The following is a 14,330-nucleotide window of genomic DNA, read 5'->3' as shown; positions in this document are numbered from 1 at the left end:
TTTGAGGGCATGTGTGCGCAATCTGACATCATCATGAGGAGGAAGTAGAGGTAACTTTGCAAATAGAGCAGGATGAAGCCCTGGATTTTGACTCACAGGGAACATTTTTACATACGTTCACCTCAAGTTTTGGAACTTTTACCGTGTTTAACATCAATCATAACAGTATAAAAATAACAATCACAAAAAGCCTGATATGTCCCCTTTAATGTTTGTCATAGCCTCACATATTGCAGCTTTGTGATCCAGTGTTATTCTACAATCTGTGCTCCCTCTGAAAGCTTCAGGCCAAAGGTTTACTATTTACAGATTTTAACAGAGGGAAGATGAAAATGTCAAAGTTGATCCCTGCAGTCAAACTCAAACAGGGCAATAAATGATGCTAACATCACACTCAGATTAGCGCCTGGTGTTTAAGTTTATGTGGGGGATTTGTCAAGTCACTCATGTTGTCATACAGTATTGTCACCTGAGCCAACTGAATGAGCTCAGGCTCCACCAAGTGGTAAAAGTTAAAAGCATGATAAGCACACCAGTCACATCAAGAGAATTGATGAGTAAATTCACTGCAATGCGATCAAGCAAGAAGAACAAGGACTATTACTCCTAAAACCATGTGCAAAATATATATTATTTGTTCAGATTTCATAGATGCTATATATATATAAAGGGTCATCTGTGCCGGTTTAATTTTTTATAAAACTCTGAGGATGTATTCATATTTTTGAGGTTTTCTTATTAAATACACACTTGTTGTCCTTTTTGAAACAGTTTTTCTCCTCTTACAGTCTTACACACAAGTTATCCATTAAAATTAACTCAAAAAAAAGCAAAAAAAAAAAAAAAAAAAGTTGGAACTATCTGACTGACAACCGCTTGTTTACAAGCTACGGCAGCACACACACACGAAATTAAATCAAAGGCGATTGAATCATGAAGGTTACGTATTTATAACAAATGCATCTTTATGCTGAAAAAGCACAAAACACACATTGCAAACCACATATATCTATTAATCTATTGAACATGTCGTGAGTACAGGATCAATTCTGAGCAAAAAGTCACAAGGTTGTAATTAGAGGGAGTTTTTATGAGGGAATGAATGCAATCACTGCACATATAAACAAGGGTTGCAACAATGATTACTTTAATCACTGATTATTTTTATCATAGCTTCCACGCAGAGCTCCAAGTGATGTTTCCCAACTGCTTTATTTGTCGGACCAACAGTCAGAATCCAAGAAGCTATTCAACTTACAATTACATACATTTTCTGTTGATAGACTAATCTGTTAATTAACTAACCATTTCAGCACTAAATGCTAGTAAATACTTGTGTATCACAAGATGATTTGTGATTTGAAACTACACCAGTGTTGGAGCCGTCACATGGCTCAGTCTCAGAGAGGAGATGTTAGCGGTGGGATTTGATTAGACGGTCATGTGTGACCAATCAGCTCTGCAGGGCTTCACAACAGTCCAGTGCAGATTTAGGAGTCTGGTGTCAGAAAGGATGCTGAGCTGTCTGTTCCACACGTCTGTGCATTTAGTTTGACATGACACACATTTCTGAAGTAGTTTTGTCTGTGCAAGGCAAGAATTACATTTAAGACTCAAGACTTGAAAGATGGGTTCACAGTTTTTCAAGTGTATCTTAAAACAACAGTCAGGAGCCCAAATGAACAGTGAAACATGTTTTTCTTGCTGTAATCATTCCTCATGTTCATACTGAACATTAGAAGATCCCTTCATAATGCACTTACAACGTAAATGATGGGGGACAAAATCCACAGTCCTCCTTCTGTGCAAAAATGTATATAAAAGTTTATCTGAAGCTAATATGAAGCTTCAACGTCCAAATGAGTCAAATCAAGTAGATATCTTTCAACGTTACAGTCTTTTTAGTGCCAAAGTCTCTCTTTTTGTTACTATACTTCCACCTGCAGCTCAACAGGTAAACACTGTCTGAGGAAACACAAAGAGGGAATTTGATGCTAAAAAGACTGTAAATGTGTCAGATATCCACTTGATATGACTAACTCAGACTGCTGAAGCCTCATATAAGCTTCACATCAACTTTTAAATTACAACAAGTTCAATTGTTGTAATTGTTCATTTCAATGTTCATTTGGGCACCTGACTATTGTTTTAAGACAGATTTGAAAAATTGTGAACTAAACTAGCTAGTTAGTCTACTTGAGCTTCTGAGTTCAAATTACCAAAACTGTCCTGTACCTATAAGTTAAGCTAATTAATTAGCCTGCTGACCTTCCTGAATCTCAAATTAAAAGAAAAAAAAGTAATTGCCATCTACATATTTTATTTACTTTTGACATGTTTTTAAAACTTTACAGTTATATTTTTGAGTTCCTTCATTGCAGATCAAATTAGCGGGTAAGCTAACCTCAGCAGCGGGCTTTAACCCTGACTACCAAATTTTAAACCAATCAGATAACTTCTACCTCCAGAGCAGCTTTGCCTCTCAGATATGTTTCTGAAACTAAAACCCTAACCTGCAATCGCTGTCTAACACCAAACACACATGTACAAACAACCATCGGATGCACTTCAGTATCCTACCTTGCCGTCATGCTGCGCCATAAGTGAGCTCCTGTGGAAAAAGGAAATCTTTATCATGATTTAACACTGGATGGATACACGTCATTGGATAATGCCCTCATAATAAACCTTAGAGGAGTCCATAGGAAGAGGAAAAATACACTAAACAACTAAATGGAACTAGAAATCCAAAAATGAACGTCAATATCTGTTTCCTTACAGAGATTAAGAGTTTTACAGCGGATTTTCTCTTTACTTGGCGCTAATTACAGCTAATTTGCAGGCTTGGCAGCATACAATTAACCATTATTAAGAGTACAATGGTCAGAGGCACAACACTACTTCTAGAGAAGTGCTGACTAAGACCTAAAAAGGAAAGAAGCTGTAATCATTTCATTAGATAATATAACATGACAGTGATAAATGATGTCTTGTTTTTTGTTCTGTCATTATTTTTATTTTAAATGCGTCAGGCGGATGAGTAACCATCTCTCGTAAGCATCCTTATTACTCATCAGGCTAACGAGTTGCCATCAGGGTGAAATCATCCAAAAATCTGAGCTGGACCCACATCGAGCAGCTTGGATAAAAGCCTCAACTGTTCCCATAGTTATTCAGTTTAGGGCTGCAACTGAGGATCGTTTCATAATCGATTAATCTGCAGACTATTTTTGTGATTAATCGCTTGTTCCAGCAGCTGATTTACTGCGACGTCAGAGGGGAAGTAAGCACATTTACACTGAGAGTGAAAGCAGAGATGTTTGTGTTTATCATGCTGGACAGATAAAGGTAGTCTGTGATTGTGACGCAGGCTTTGTGAAAAAAATAACATGAATGTAGCTTCTATCTGACCTCTACAGTCTGGATGTTAAGGTGCTGTGTGGAGTCGCTCATTTAACCAGAAGAAATTCATCAAACTCTGAGATTTCTTGCATTATAACTACTTTAAATACTTTTAAATAAGACAAAATAGTTGCAGATGAACTTTCCATCGATTGACTGCCAACTTAACTTGTCGCAGCTTTGAGTCAGTTTAGTTCAATGTAGAATTGCAATTTAATAGGGTTAAAGTGAAGATATGAGCTTATTGTTGAAGTAAGGAAATGAGAAAGGTGTGCTCATACAGTGTTTTTACTAAAGTTATAAAAATTATAAAACTAATTATTTTGAACCTGACTGCTCCTGTTTCCTGACCAGTCAGACTTCTTTTTTAGCAACGTTATATATAATTAATACTATGTTCCTAAATTTCAGCTATTGACTTAGTGAGTGAAACGTTATTAATACAGATGGAAATAATGTATAAAACAACAAGAATAAGACCCAAGTTGTTATAAACTGGAATTATTATTTATGCTATTTGTATTTCTCAATATTAGTATTGACAAATTACTATTTAACTCTTTTTAATTGTATTTAAATGTCTTTTTAAAATGTGTTTCTTTTACATTTTGTCTTAAATGTATACTAGTAACTCAAAGTAAACAAACTGTGTCTATTGGTAAATAATGTTGTAGTATTTGTATCTGAAAGTGTATTAATATGTAGTAACTAATAAACACTAATAACGAGATGCCACAATAATCAGATCTAAGTTAGAAAATTGCAACTAATGATTTTCATTCTTGATTAATCTGTCATTAATTACTTAAAGAAAAGCTGTACATACTCATATTTTAGGAGTTGCAGCTGGAACAATGCAAGTGTTGCACGTTTATCAACTAACTGATTACTCAGGTAATCGTTTCAGCTCTAATTTAGAGTCTCTTTCATTAGGAAAATTCACAATTTGCAGCTATTTTTTAGATTATTGTGGTTTTATTACTTGGTTTGATATTTTATTTGTAATATTTGATTGAATCGCTGTTATGGTTACTCTGACCTTCCTCGGGAGTTTAATAAAATAAAAAGTCCTGTCGCTTTTACCTGTGGATCTGGACAGAGCGATGTCTCTGGCGGTCACCATGACGACCAGCAGAGCCAGCAGGACGGCCGACAGGCTGTAGGCTCGGAAAGAAGTGAAGGCTACGAACCTGCAGAGAGACAAAAGAAGCTTCACCTCACATCTGCATATTCAGCGACACACACACGGCTGCACTAAGTATCATGTTGTGTCAGTGTGGCTCTTTTGAAGGCTAATAATAATATTTTTGGAGAAAAGATGTTGATTTATACAGTATTTTGAGCCAGTATTCAGTGGAATTGTGAATGTGGCTGAAATTCTCAGACAGTAGCCTACTGTTCCCACAATCTTCTATTTTTATGGATGCAGAGAGTCTTTTCAACATTTTAAAGCAAATTACATCCAATTTTATACCATGATTTTCTTCTTTACTCATTTAAAATAACCAGCCAGTATCAGAAGGATGCAGGGATACAAAAGTCTGCCCTGTAATATAAAAGACCCTTTATTATACTGGTATATTATTTCCCTTTGAGTCTGTATGAAAAATGGATACTGGAATAGAAATGTTTACTGACCAAATGTCAAAGAAAAGCTTTTAACTATAGCTGAAATCAGGAATGTGGCCCCCACTGAAGACAGAGGGGACATGTTGTGTGCCGGGGAATTTTGACTTTACGTTCAACAATAACACATAAATGGTGAGTCTTTAAGGCTGATTCTGGCATTTCTTAAATTTGATTGTTTTTAGGCCGAAAAATAAATCTAAATGAACTGATTTTGTATTTTTCCTCCAGAATTATGTTCTGGCTCTGGACAGCAGCATTTATCTGAAACAGCATGAAGACTAATGTGTAGGGAGATACAATTATTTTGTCGGGTTAGGGTTGCATTGGATGAATTTGGACTGTAAATTCCTGACAACAGCACAGTCTGAAATTAATTTTATAAAAAAATATCATCATAATACTACAGGAGATGAGGACGCACCATAAAAACAAGGTCGGAAGCTCATAATGGAAAAAACACAGGGCTGTGGCTGCCACTGAGGACACTGAGGTCACGTCCTCCATATTTTTGCAGTTTGAAGTATTTTTAGACTTAGACTTACTTAAATTTGACTACTTTTAGGTCAGCAAAAGGCCAGCAGTTCCCCACTGGAATTTTATTCCTGACAGATATAAAATGTATGGAAAATACAACTGAATAAATAAATATTTTTTTAAAAATAAAAGTGGGAGATAGTTGGGGTGGATTTGAACTTATGAACTCAGTATTTCTACAATCTTAGCTACGGCCCCGAGTATAGATTACCATATTATTCTTTATTTTATATATATTATATTATTATATAAAATATTATAGAGATATTAGAAACTATAAAACAAACAAATTCAAAACAATGGATGCAAACTCTTTGCAAACCCCTGATTTTTCAGTATCATGGTAATAAAATGATAACAATTTAAAATAAAATATAATAATAAAATATACCATTATGTTCAATACAGTTGAAGATGGAATCAAAGACTAATTGTATGCCCCTAAAATATTAGAGGATGAGCTTATTGTAGTAATTCTATAGGACAAAATAATTGGGGTACAAAACATAAAATAGCTAAAAGATTCAGGCAAATTCAGGAAATACGATTATTATATAAATGTTATGATGATGTTCTACTGAGGTTTTGGGTCAATCCAAAGTTATTTTTCCTCTAATTAACAGCAGCTCAGTGTTTTAAGGATGGGAGGCTGATATCCCTGCGTCATGATGCCTACCAGAACAGCGTGTTGGCTGCAGCAAACAGGGCTGAAGTCCTGCACGGTCTCTGCCTCCAGTTGACCAGGCCGGTGAGACGACACCCTGCGCGGCCGGGAGGCATCTCCTTCTCGGGGTGTGCCCCGCTCAGCGGCCCGGCAGCCGCCTCTCCGCCGCCCGCGGTTCCTGCTTCCCGGCTCCCCAGCATTGGAACACGACCGGGTCCCCTCCGCTCCTCCCGCGGTGTCAAGCTCTCCGGAATGTGTACGACTATGCTTCCGGTATTGGGTTTTCAAAATAAAGGTGACTATGTTTCGCATGAGAACTGATGTACTCAAGCGGCAGCTGACCTTGTGAGGCAGCTGGAGTCGCGAGATCACGATGTCACACGTGAATACATCTTGCCGGGTTTCAAGTTATACGCTTGTTTCCAAACCACCATGGTTCGGACCAATTAGCAACCTATGAGGGTTCTGGCATCATCATGTGATCTTGTGATCTTGTGAATCTGAAGGTAAGACGGGAACCAGCTCAGAAACACAAGCCTCAATTACTTTTCTTTTTTAGTTTTTCCATTTTTAACTGAGGACTAAAATGCATACCACGTAAGACTTTATTAAAAAAGCAATGTATAGACCCAACAAAAAATCCCTCTCAATCATCACTTATGACCCACTAGAAGTGTGTGATGGTGTCTGTAGGCTCTTTTATACAGAGATCCTGTATTATAGCTGTAAAGAAGATCCATCGTTAAGCCACCTTTGCTTTTTTACACTGAGCCAGCATAATGCTGCCCTCTTGTGTGCTTTTACATAGCATGCCAGATTCAAAGAGTCCGTAGCTAGCTTACTGGCGGAGCAACTCTGCCCCCCACCCCCCACTCTGTGTCTGTACCTTTTATACAGAACAGTGAGGCGGAATAAAGGCGCAGCATTCCAGCCTTAAACAGGCTGTGTAAAAGGGGCTTGTATTTACATGTACAGAGACCCTGCCCTATGTCTGTATTTTCTTATTTTCTTATTATTTTACTGTGTTCAGGACGCTTCTGGGCTTCAAACTTTGGGCAGTAGGATTGTAACCGCCAGCCAATAACAGCACGCAGGGTGTGAGGTCAGGAAATCATGTTTGTTGGCCCGCCCCTTAAAATTGGATTTTCAATGAGCACAGAGAAACTTTCCACTTTCAACAGATTAATGTGAAAGTTCCCATACTAGTAAATCATACACCTGAATGGGAATAACAACTGCTTGGATTTTATTTCAGAATGTCATTTTACAGACTAATAGTGCATCTTTATATATTATGCTTTTATTGTGATGGACGAAACCGCCTCACTTCCTGCCTTGTTCAATCTAGTTCTGTCTGACTTCACGCAGGTCCAGACTCTTCAGCCGCTACTTGTTTTGTTGTGGTTGAGGTCATTGACGTCAGCTGTGTGTGTGTGTGTGTGTGTGTGTGTGTGTGTGTGTGTGTGTGTGTGTGTGTGTGTGTGTGTGTGTGTGTTTGGAGATTTCTTATAGTCTGTCGTCTTATAGTGTGTCTGGTCGTGTGTTATGCTGCTATTGTTATATAATCTATTCATGTAATATATGAAAATAAAGAAAATGAATGTGACCATATTAGTTAATGGGGTTTTATTTACAATTTTTACATATAAATGAACGTCTGTTACATTCAAACCTTTGCCAAACAAGTTCACACAATGCTGATTAAGCCTGTCACCACCAGATAAATCTCATGTAAAGTAAAATTACCCCTAAATTGTACTTAAAGGCGCAGTGTGTAGAATTTAGTGGCATCTAGCAGAACAGGCTTGGCAGAAATGGAATATAATATTCATAAGTATGTTTTAATTAGTGTATAATCACCTGAAAATTAGAATCGTTGTGTTTTTGTTACCTTAGAATGAGCCCTTTATATCTACACAGGGGGCAGGTCCTCTTCCACGGAGCCCACCATATTGCACCACCATAAAGAAATCCTACGCACTGCACCTTTAAGTACAGTACTTGAGTAAATGTACTTACTTACATTCTACCACTGATGGTTGCTGTCAGTTATACCTACAAAAGTACTTGTGAGAAGAACACCTGCACACACCTGACCAATCACTGTGTAAAGTGGGCGTGGTTGTTGGCTTGTCTGTTTTAGAAACTTACAAAAATTGTTGGACTCAATCCTTCAACTTTCACTATCAGAAAGGCGGTTTCAAAAACAGAATGATAGCCGGATGAATACAGCCTGTATGACAGACAGCAGAGTCAGATTTAACCCATCTCAGGGAGAAACGAGGGGAAACTAAGAACTACAAAGAGATGATGACCCATTTTGCACTGCGGTCTGCGCTGTTCTGGACTCAAATCAAGATCAGAGCTCACTGCCAAACCGTGATCTCCAACAAAGATCTGCTCCACTTTCCACTGCCGGGGCCACTCCCTCACTCCACGCCAGTACGCCGATTCTGACACATATTCACACTTATAGAGGGTTCTCAAGGCAAATCCATAGCTGTTTTGAAAGGTAACTGTGGTACCACCACCTCATATAAAGGGTAGAAAATATTATTCGGCACTGGAAACTTTTAAAGGGGTGTTAAAAAAAAACGTAAGCAGGCCACAGTGTGCAAAAAAAAGGTGATATTTATTAACAAAAATAGTAATAAAACAGAAGGGAAAATCCTGCTGACAATCACAATTTCCTCTGGTCACACACACACACACAACCATGAGTCACCAAATTATACAGAATGTCATTTACAACAGAACAGTTTTTATCCTTCTTTCCCCTACTGGACAATGCCTGGTGACTCATTGCTACAGCTAATGACGCACGCCTGTTTCACTATCACTGATGACAAAACTCTCAAAAAACTCTCAACACAGCAGGACTGAAACCTTTAAACAAAATATACCTTTGTGAAACACAAACCACCCAACTTTAACCCGTATTACATTATTTGTGTAACACGACAGATAAATTAACAGAAACATTGAACTGAATTTTTTTTTTTGTTGAAAAAAACTGGTAATGTTGGGAACCAGGATTTAGTGAAAAAGGAGAGGAACCACAGTAACTTTCATTAACTAAACTAAACTTTCTTTCTTTGATATTTTATGAGTCAACTGCAGTCTGTGGATAAGCTTAATTTTAACTTGCTGTAACCATGACCAACAACTGGATTAGTATGTCAACAAAATGTTGCTATAAAAAGTTCCACAAGCATTCATGTGAACAAATGTGGTTTTATACAAATCACTGACAGAGTTACAAGCTGAATCCATCCAATATTGACACCGACAACGCTGGATATGAAACAACCCATGAGCAGTTTTCTGATCTGTGACCTCCATGGTTGAAGTCTGGTTAAGTTTAAAGCAACAAGAACAACTTGGTCGAAGTGTTTTTAGGATGCAAATCATGATCTCTGATGTTAAAGTCAGACACTCAGCCAATCATCCAACCCAACCTCCTCCCACATGCGGCTTTAGTACTAATTGAGGACGGTTGCCATTTTCACAACCACTAGAGGGTGCTCATCACAACAGAAAACATCACAGAAGTCACTTTAAGCATCTGAAGAAGCGTTTTTTCTTGTGACAATGAAAATAGAAACTAAGCAGGTGAATCACAGGAACACTGATGACTTCTCGACAGGTTTGGAAGTACCAGAAATGTCTTTTATGATTTTCACATCCTTAAAATCCTGGTCAGTGTGTTGTTGTTGTTGTTTTTTTTAATTAAATATTTAAACCTGCAATGACTGATTTTTGGCCACTTGGGGGCAGAGGAAACAAGTAGTGAACACAACACTGACATATCAGCAGCTTTTAAATTGATATGTTGAACTTGTTAGCATACAGTCGCTTATTTCCACATCCAGCAGTTACGGAGCAACATTATCATTCATTTGGAGTCGTGTTTCTGTCCACCTGGTAAATGTCCAATATTCACTCCCTGTTTGGTCTGTTTTTGCTCTCTACCAACTCCTGAGGGAAATATCTGGCTGTGTACAGTGGCTTTTTAGAGCTTTTTCTCTGAACACCGCTGAAATGGACCATAAAATGAACTTAGCTGCAGAAATGTTTGTTTTTTGAAGAAAAATCTTCATACACAGATTGACATCAAACACTGTACAGAGAACACGTGCGCGCACACACACACACTTAAACATTATCATGCAAATACAGTCATTCATGTTTTCTTGCACATACACACTCATACACCGTTAACAGAGCGCTGTAGATGTTAAAGAGGTGTGTGTGTGTGTGTGTGTGTGTGAGTGTGTGAGTGTGTGTGTGAGTGTGTGTGTGTGTGTGTGTGTGTGTGTGTGTGTGTGTGTGTGTGCGTGCGTGCGTGTGTGAGTGTGTGTGTGTGTGTGTGTGTGTGTGTGTGTGTGTGTGTGTGTGTGTGTCAGCCACTAATTGGACCAAATTTCACTGAGCAACAAAAGATCAGGCTCGAAAATTCCAGCTCTGGTTTGTACAGACTCTGCTTTGTTGTCCTTTCGCCTCTGTTCTCTTCTAATGCTGTGTTAACAGTTATCTCTCTCCCTCTCTCTTTCTCTCTCTCTGTCTTTTCTTTCAGTCTCTCTCACATTTTTTCTCTCTTTTCGTGCGGCCCATGAAAGGTTTTTTTTTTTTTTGCCCCAAACGAAGCGCAGTTTCCCCAACTGCTCGGAGGCAGGCAAGCCCCCAAGGCCAGAACTCACGAGGGGCTTCCCACATCAACTCTCAAATCTCTCTCTCTCTTTCTTTCTCTCTTGCACACACACACACACCCCCAAACATACACAGTACAGGAGCCTGTCGGACAGCCACAATGAACCCCAAACCTTCAGTGGAGTGGGGAGTTGTCACCATTTCCATCTATGGGAAACTTGTCATGTGCCTCGGTGCTGAGCCTGGACCTGAGCTTTCGGTCGGATTTTTCTGTTGATCTCAAGACTGGATAGAGCTTGGGGACAGGATGATGATTGAGCTGCAAAGCATGGAGGATGGTTGTGGCCACGTGGACATACTGAGCACCGAGGAGCTGGAGTGTAAGATCTGCTATTGCACGTATAACCTGGGGAGTCGCAGGCCAAAGGTGCTTGAATGCTGCCACCGTCTGTGCGCCAAATGTCTTGCTAAGATTCTGGACCTCGGTGAGTCACCTCCCAACGCTGTGGTGTGCCCGTTCTGCCGCTATGTCACCAGACTGCCAGGGGATGCTGTGAGCACCCTTCCAGATGACTGCAACCTGGTGGCGGCGCTGGCCCTCCAAAGCAGGAACCAGAGGAACCTCCACTTCCACCAGGAGGCAACCACAGAGCTGCTCCTGAGCCCCAGGCATCTGAGCTCGCTGATGAGTAGCAACCCATCAGCAACGTCCCCTTCTTCATCCTCTTCCTCCACCACCACCTACTCCTCCATCCGGGGCTCTCCTAACTTTGTGGTCATCACCATCATGGAGCCTCCGCCGGCACCCTCCTCAAATCAGGACCTCCATCGCCAGGCACGTGGATCCCACGCTGCAAACCGTGGCTACCGTTCATCAAGTCTGGACTCCATGGCATCCATCACACAGAGGTGGACAGTGTGGAACTGTGCAGCCCTCCTGTGTCAGACCTCGGCCCGGGTGCTGGTGTGGGTGCTTGGGCTGTTGTACTTCAGTTCGCTGCCCATGGGGGTTTACCTGCTTATAATGCAGAGGACAACACTTGGGGTGTTGCTGGTGAGCCTGGTTCCTGCCAGCCTCATCATGATCATGGTCTACGGGTTCTGCCAGTGTATCTGCCATGAGTTCTGGGACTGCATACCACCGTAATGGGACCAGATGAATGGGCAATGGTTTGCTTTGAATATGTTTGACAATGGATCTCCAGAATCCCACTAATGGGGATGTCACTGTGTAACTGTGAACAGTTACTTGAATGGCAGAAAAAATGTTCATCTTCTTTGTTGGAGGAGAGAGCAAGAACAGATTATGTAAATTACAAATGGAGCTCACACTTTGGGGCTTTTCATTATTATACATGTTAATTTGTGCATTTTTCTAGCTTGATAGCCAACTAATTACCCAACAGAGCTCAAAGTGTAAGATTTAGCTAAAACTTTAATGCCCCTTCTGGTGGAATCGGCTAAATAGCATGCATAATAATGTTGTGGTAAAAACCCGAAGGGATTTAAGGTGGTAATAATAACCGTCTCTGACACCTGTGGATCTAATTTGTCATCTAACAGTGGTTCTCAACCTTTTCAGATTGTCTCAGAGCCATAAATGCATCAAATGTGAACTTCAGCATCACAGAGTCCTGACAGTTCTTGAAATCAGCATGAACAAATGTGGAAAAACTGTTTCTATGCACCAAAAAGGGAAATTAATATGTTTTGTTACCATTAAAGAATAACACACACAGGATAGACAGTTGTTTGATCCTGAAATAAAATGGTTGAAAATACTAGTGAATGCCTGTTTAAGGTGATTTTTTCGTTCAAGCTGCAGAGCCCTTTTATACATTTCTTGTTTTTAGGTGTGTTGACTAGAACACTGTAATCAGGAATTACTCATCTTTTGTCATTAACATAAATATGTAAATTATATTTATTTCAAGTCAGTTATTTTAAGACAACTTCAGAACTTATAATCATGAGTTCTGACTTGAAATGTTGAGTTGAGTGAATGTACTGTTTGTTCACTGAAGTTTCTAAAGAAACATGATCAGTTGTAGTTTGAAGAAAACATATATCTTGGAAACCTCTTAAACAAATTTAAAGCTATATCCTGGTTGTTAATCAGTTCTCTCAAATGAAAAACTGATTCTTCCAACTGCATTTTTTCAGGAAGTGATGCTGTGAAACTGATGAAGTTGTTTGATGGTGTACTAGGAAGTTATAGGAAGATGTCTGTGGAGGAGAAAATAATCGTTGCCATTTCGGGAATTCCACTTTTATACGACTCGACTCTTCCCTCCCAGATTACAAGGACAAGGACAAAAGAAAAGCGGTTTGGCACAAAGTAGCACAAATTGTGGGAGAAAATGCCAAGTTGTTTATTTAGACAGTGCTTGCTAAGAAATACTAACAGGCTAAAAATTTGACATTTTAAATATCTCTGCTTCCTTGCCAACCGTTGTCAACATGCCCATAACAACAAGTGAAAAGTGGCGGAGGTGATGTTACACAATATGTTCACTTCTAGAGGGTCTGAAACATTTGTCAAGATTTGTCAAGAACAATTGTTGATCCAACTTAAAATCTCAACTTTATTGAACCTCAGTTGCTTTTCACAAGACAGCTTTGAACTAATTATTCAACTTTAGTTCAGTTAACAGACATTTGTAAAGTCCCCCTCCACTCAAAAATGGATTTTACTTATTGTTACCTACTTTCACATTCATCTGCTGAAATGGGAAAGTTTCTCTGTGCTTACCTTAACTCTAAGTTTAAGACATGTACCCACAGGCATGATTTGTGACACATTTGTGGAGGCCAATTGTGATCCAATATACATCCAACACAAGTGTGATGTGGAAACTTGAGGGCTCCAATGCACATACACAGAGAATGGACTTTTCAGTTAAGTAGCAGACATCAGTTAGTAAGCTTTTGAAATGAATAATATTTGCGTATTTGTAGATTTATCAATGACGGAGAAGGAGGAGATTTCAAGAATTAACTTGATAATTGAACTGTTTTGTGCCAAAAGCATATCAGACATATCCCAAAAGAGTAATTTTTATGTTTTAAAACATGTCTGGAGGGGATCCTTAAGGCAGCAGGGAAACTTATATTTTTAAGTTGAACAAGCTGTAAATATGTTACTGTGCAGACAGTGAAAGACAATCAACTTTTTTTTTCAAGTCAGATTTTGAGATGTGTCATACATGTCATATGTCATACATGTCATATATCATACATGCAATTTGTCAATTTAGGGAATTTGGGATTTTTTGGGTAGTGAGTGGGATGGAATCTTGACACCACTACAGTGAATTTTTTTTGTTAGAAAATGTACCCGTTGCTGCCATGGAAGTGGAGGTAAAAAGCATATTCACCAATAGACCCATGTTTAACCCCTGATAGCCAGCAATATTAAACACAATTAGCAGTGTTAGAAGGTGGGAAGCCA

General features: G+C 39.1%; 2 protein-coding genes across 2 annotated transcripts in view; one reads left to right on the top strand and one right to left on the bottom strand.

Moving 5' to 3' along the window:
• retreg1 (reticulophagy regulator 1) overlaps window positions 1-6,447 on the bottom strand; it is a 31,063-nt gene extending 24,616 nt beyond the window's left edge. The window contains exons 1-3 of the mRNA XM_044368037.1: window positions 6,242-6,447; window positions 4,486-4,592; window positions 2,581-2,611 (exon numbers count right to left, since the gene is read on the bottom strand). Of these exons, the coding sequence (XP_044223972.1) occupies window positions 2,581-2,611; window positions 4,486-4,592; window positions 6,242-6,429 (326 nt within the window). The 5' untranslated portion in view covers window positions 6,430-6,447. The remainder of the gene's footprint in view (window positions 1-2,580; window positions 2,612-4,485; window positions 4,593-6,241) is intronic.
• A 4,195-nt stretch (window positions 6,448-10,642) lies between these two features.
• On the top strand, window positions 10,643-12,619 carry rnf182 (ring finger protein 182). The gene has a single exon (XM_044368566.1). The coding sequence runs from the start codon at window positions 11,187-11,189 to the stop codon at window positions 12,024-12,026; it is 840 nt and encodes a 279-aa protein (XP_044224501.1). The 5' UTR covers window positions 10,643-11,186; the 3' UTR covers window positions 12,027-12,619.
• The last annotated feature ends 1,711 nt before the right edge of the window (window positions 12,620-14,330 follow it).

This window comes from Thunnus albacares, chromosome 12 (assembly GCF_914725855.1).
Source record: "Thunnus albacares chromosome 12, fThuAlb1.1, whole genome shotgun sequence".
NCBI lineage: Eukaryota > Metazoa > Chordata > Actinopteri > Scombriformes > Scombridae > Thunnus > Thunnus albacares.
Note: the sequence above shows the minus strand (reverse complement) of the source record. Positions and strands in the feature narration are given on the sequence as shown.

Coding starts and splice junctions, on each gene's coding strand:
- rnf182 (XM_044368566.1), top strand. CDS start 11,187: ATGATGATTGAGCTGCAAAGCATGGAGGATGGTTGTGGCCACGTGGAC.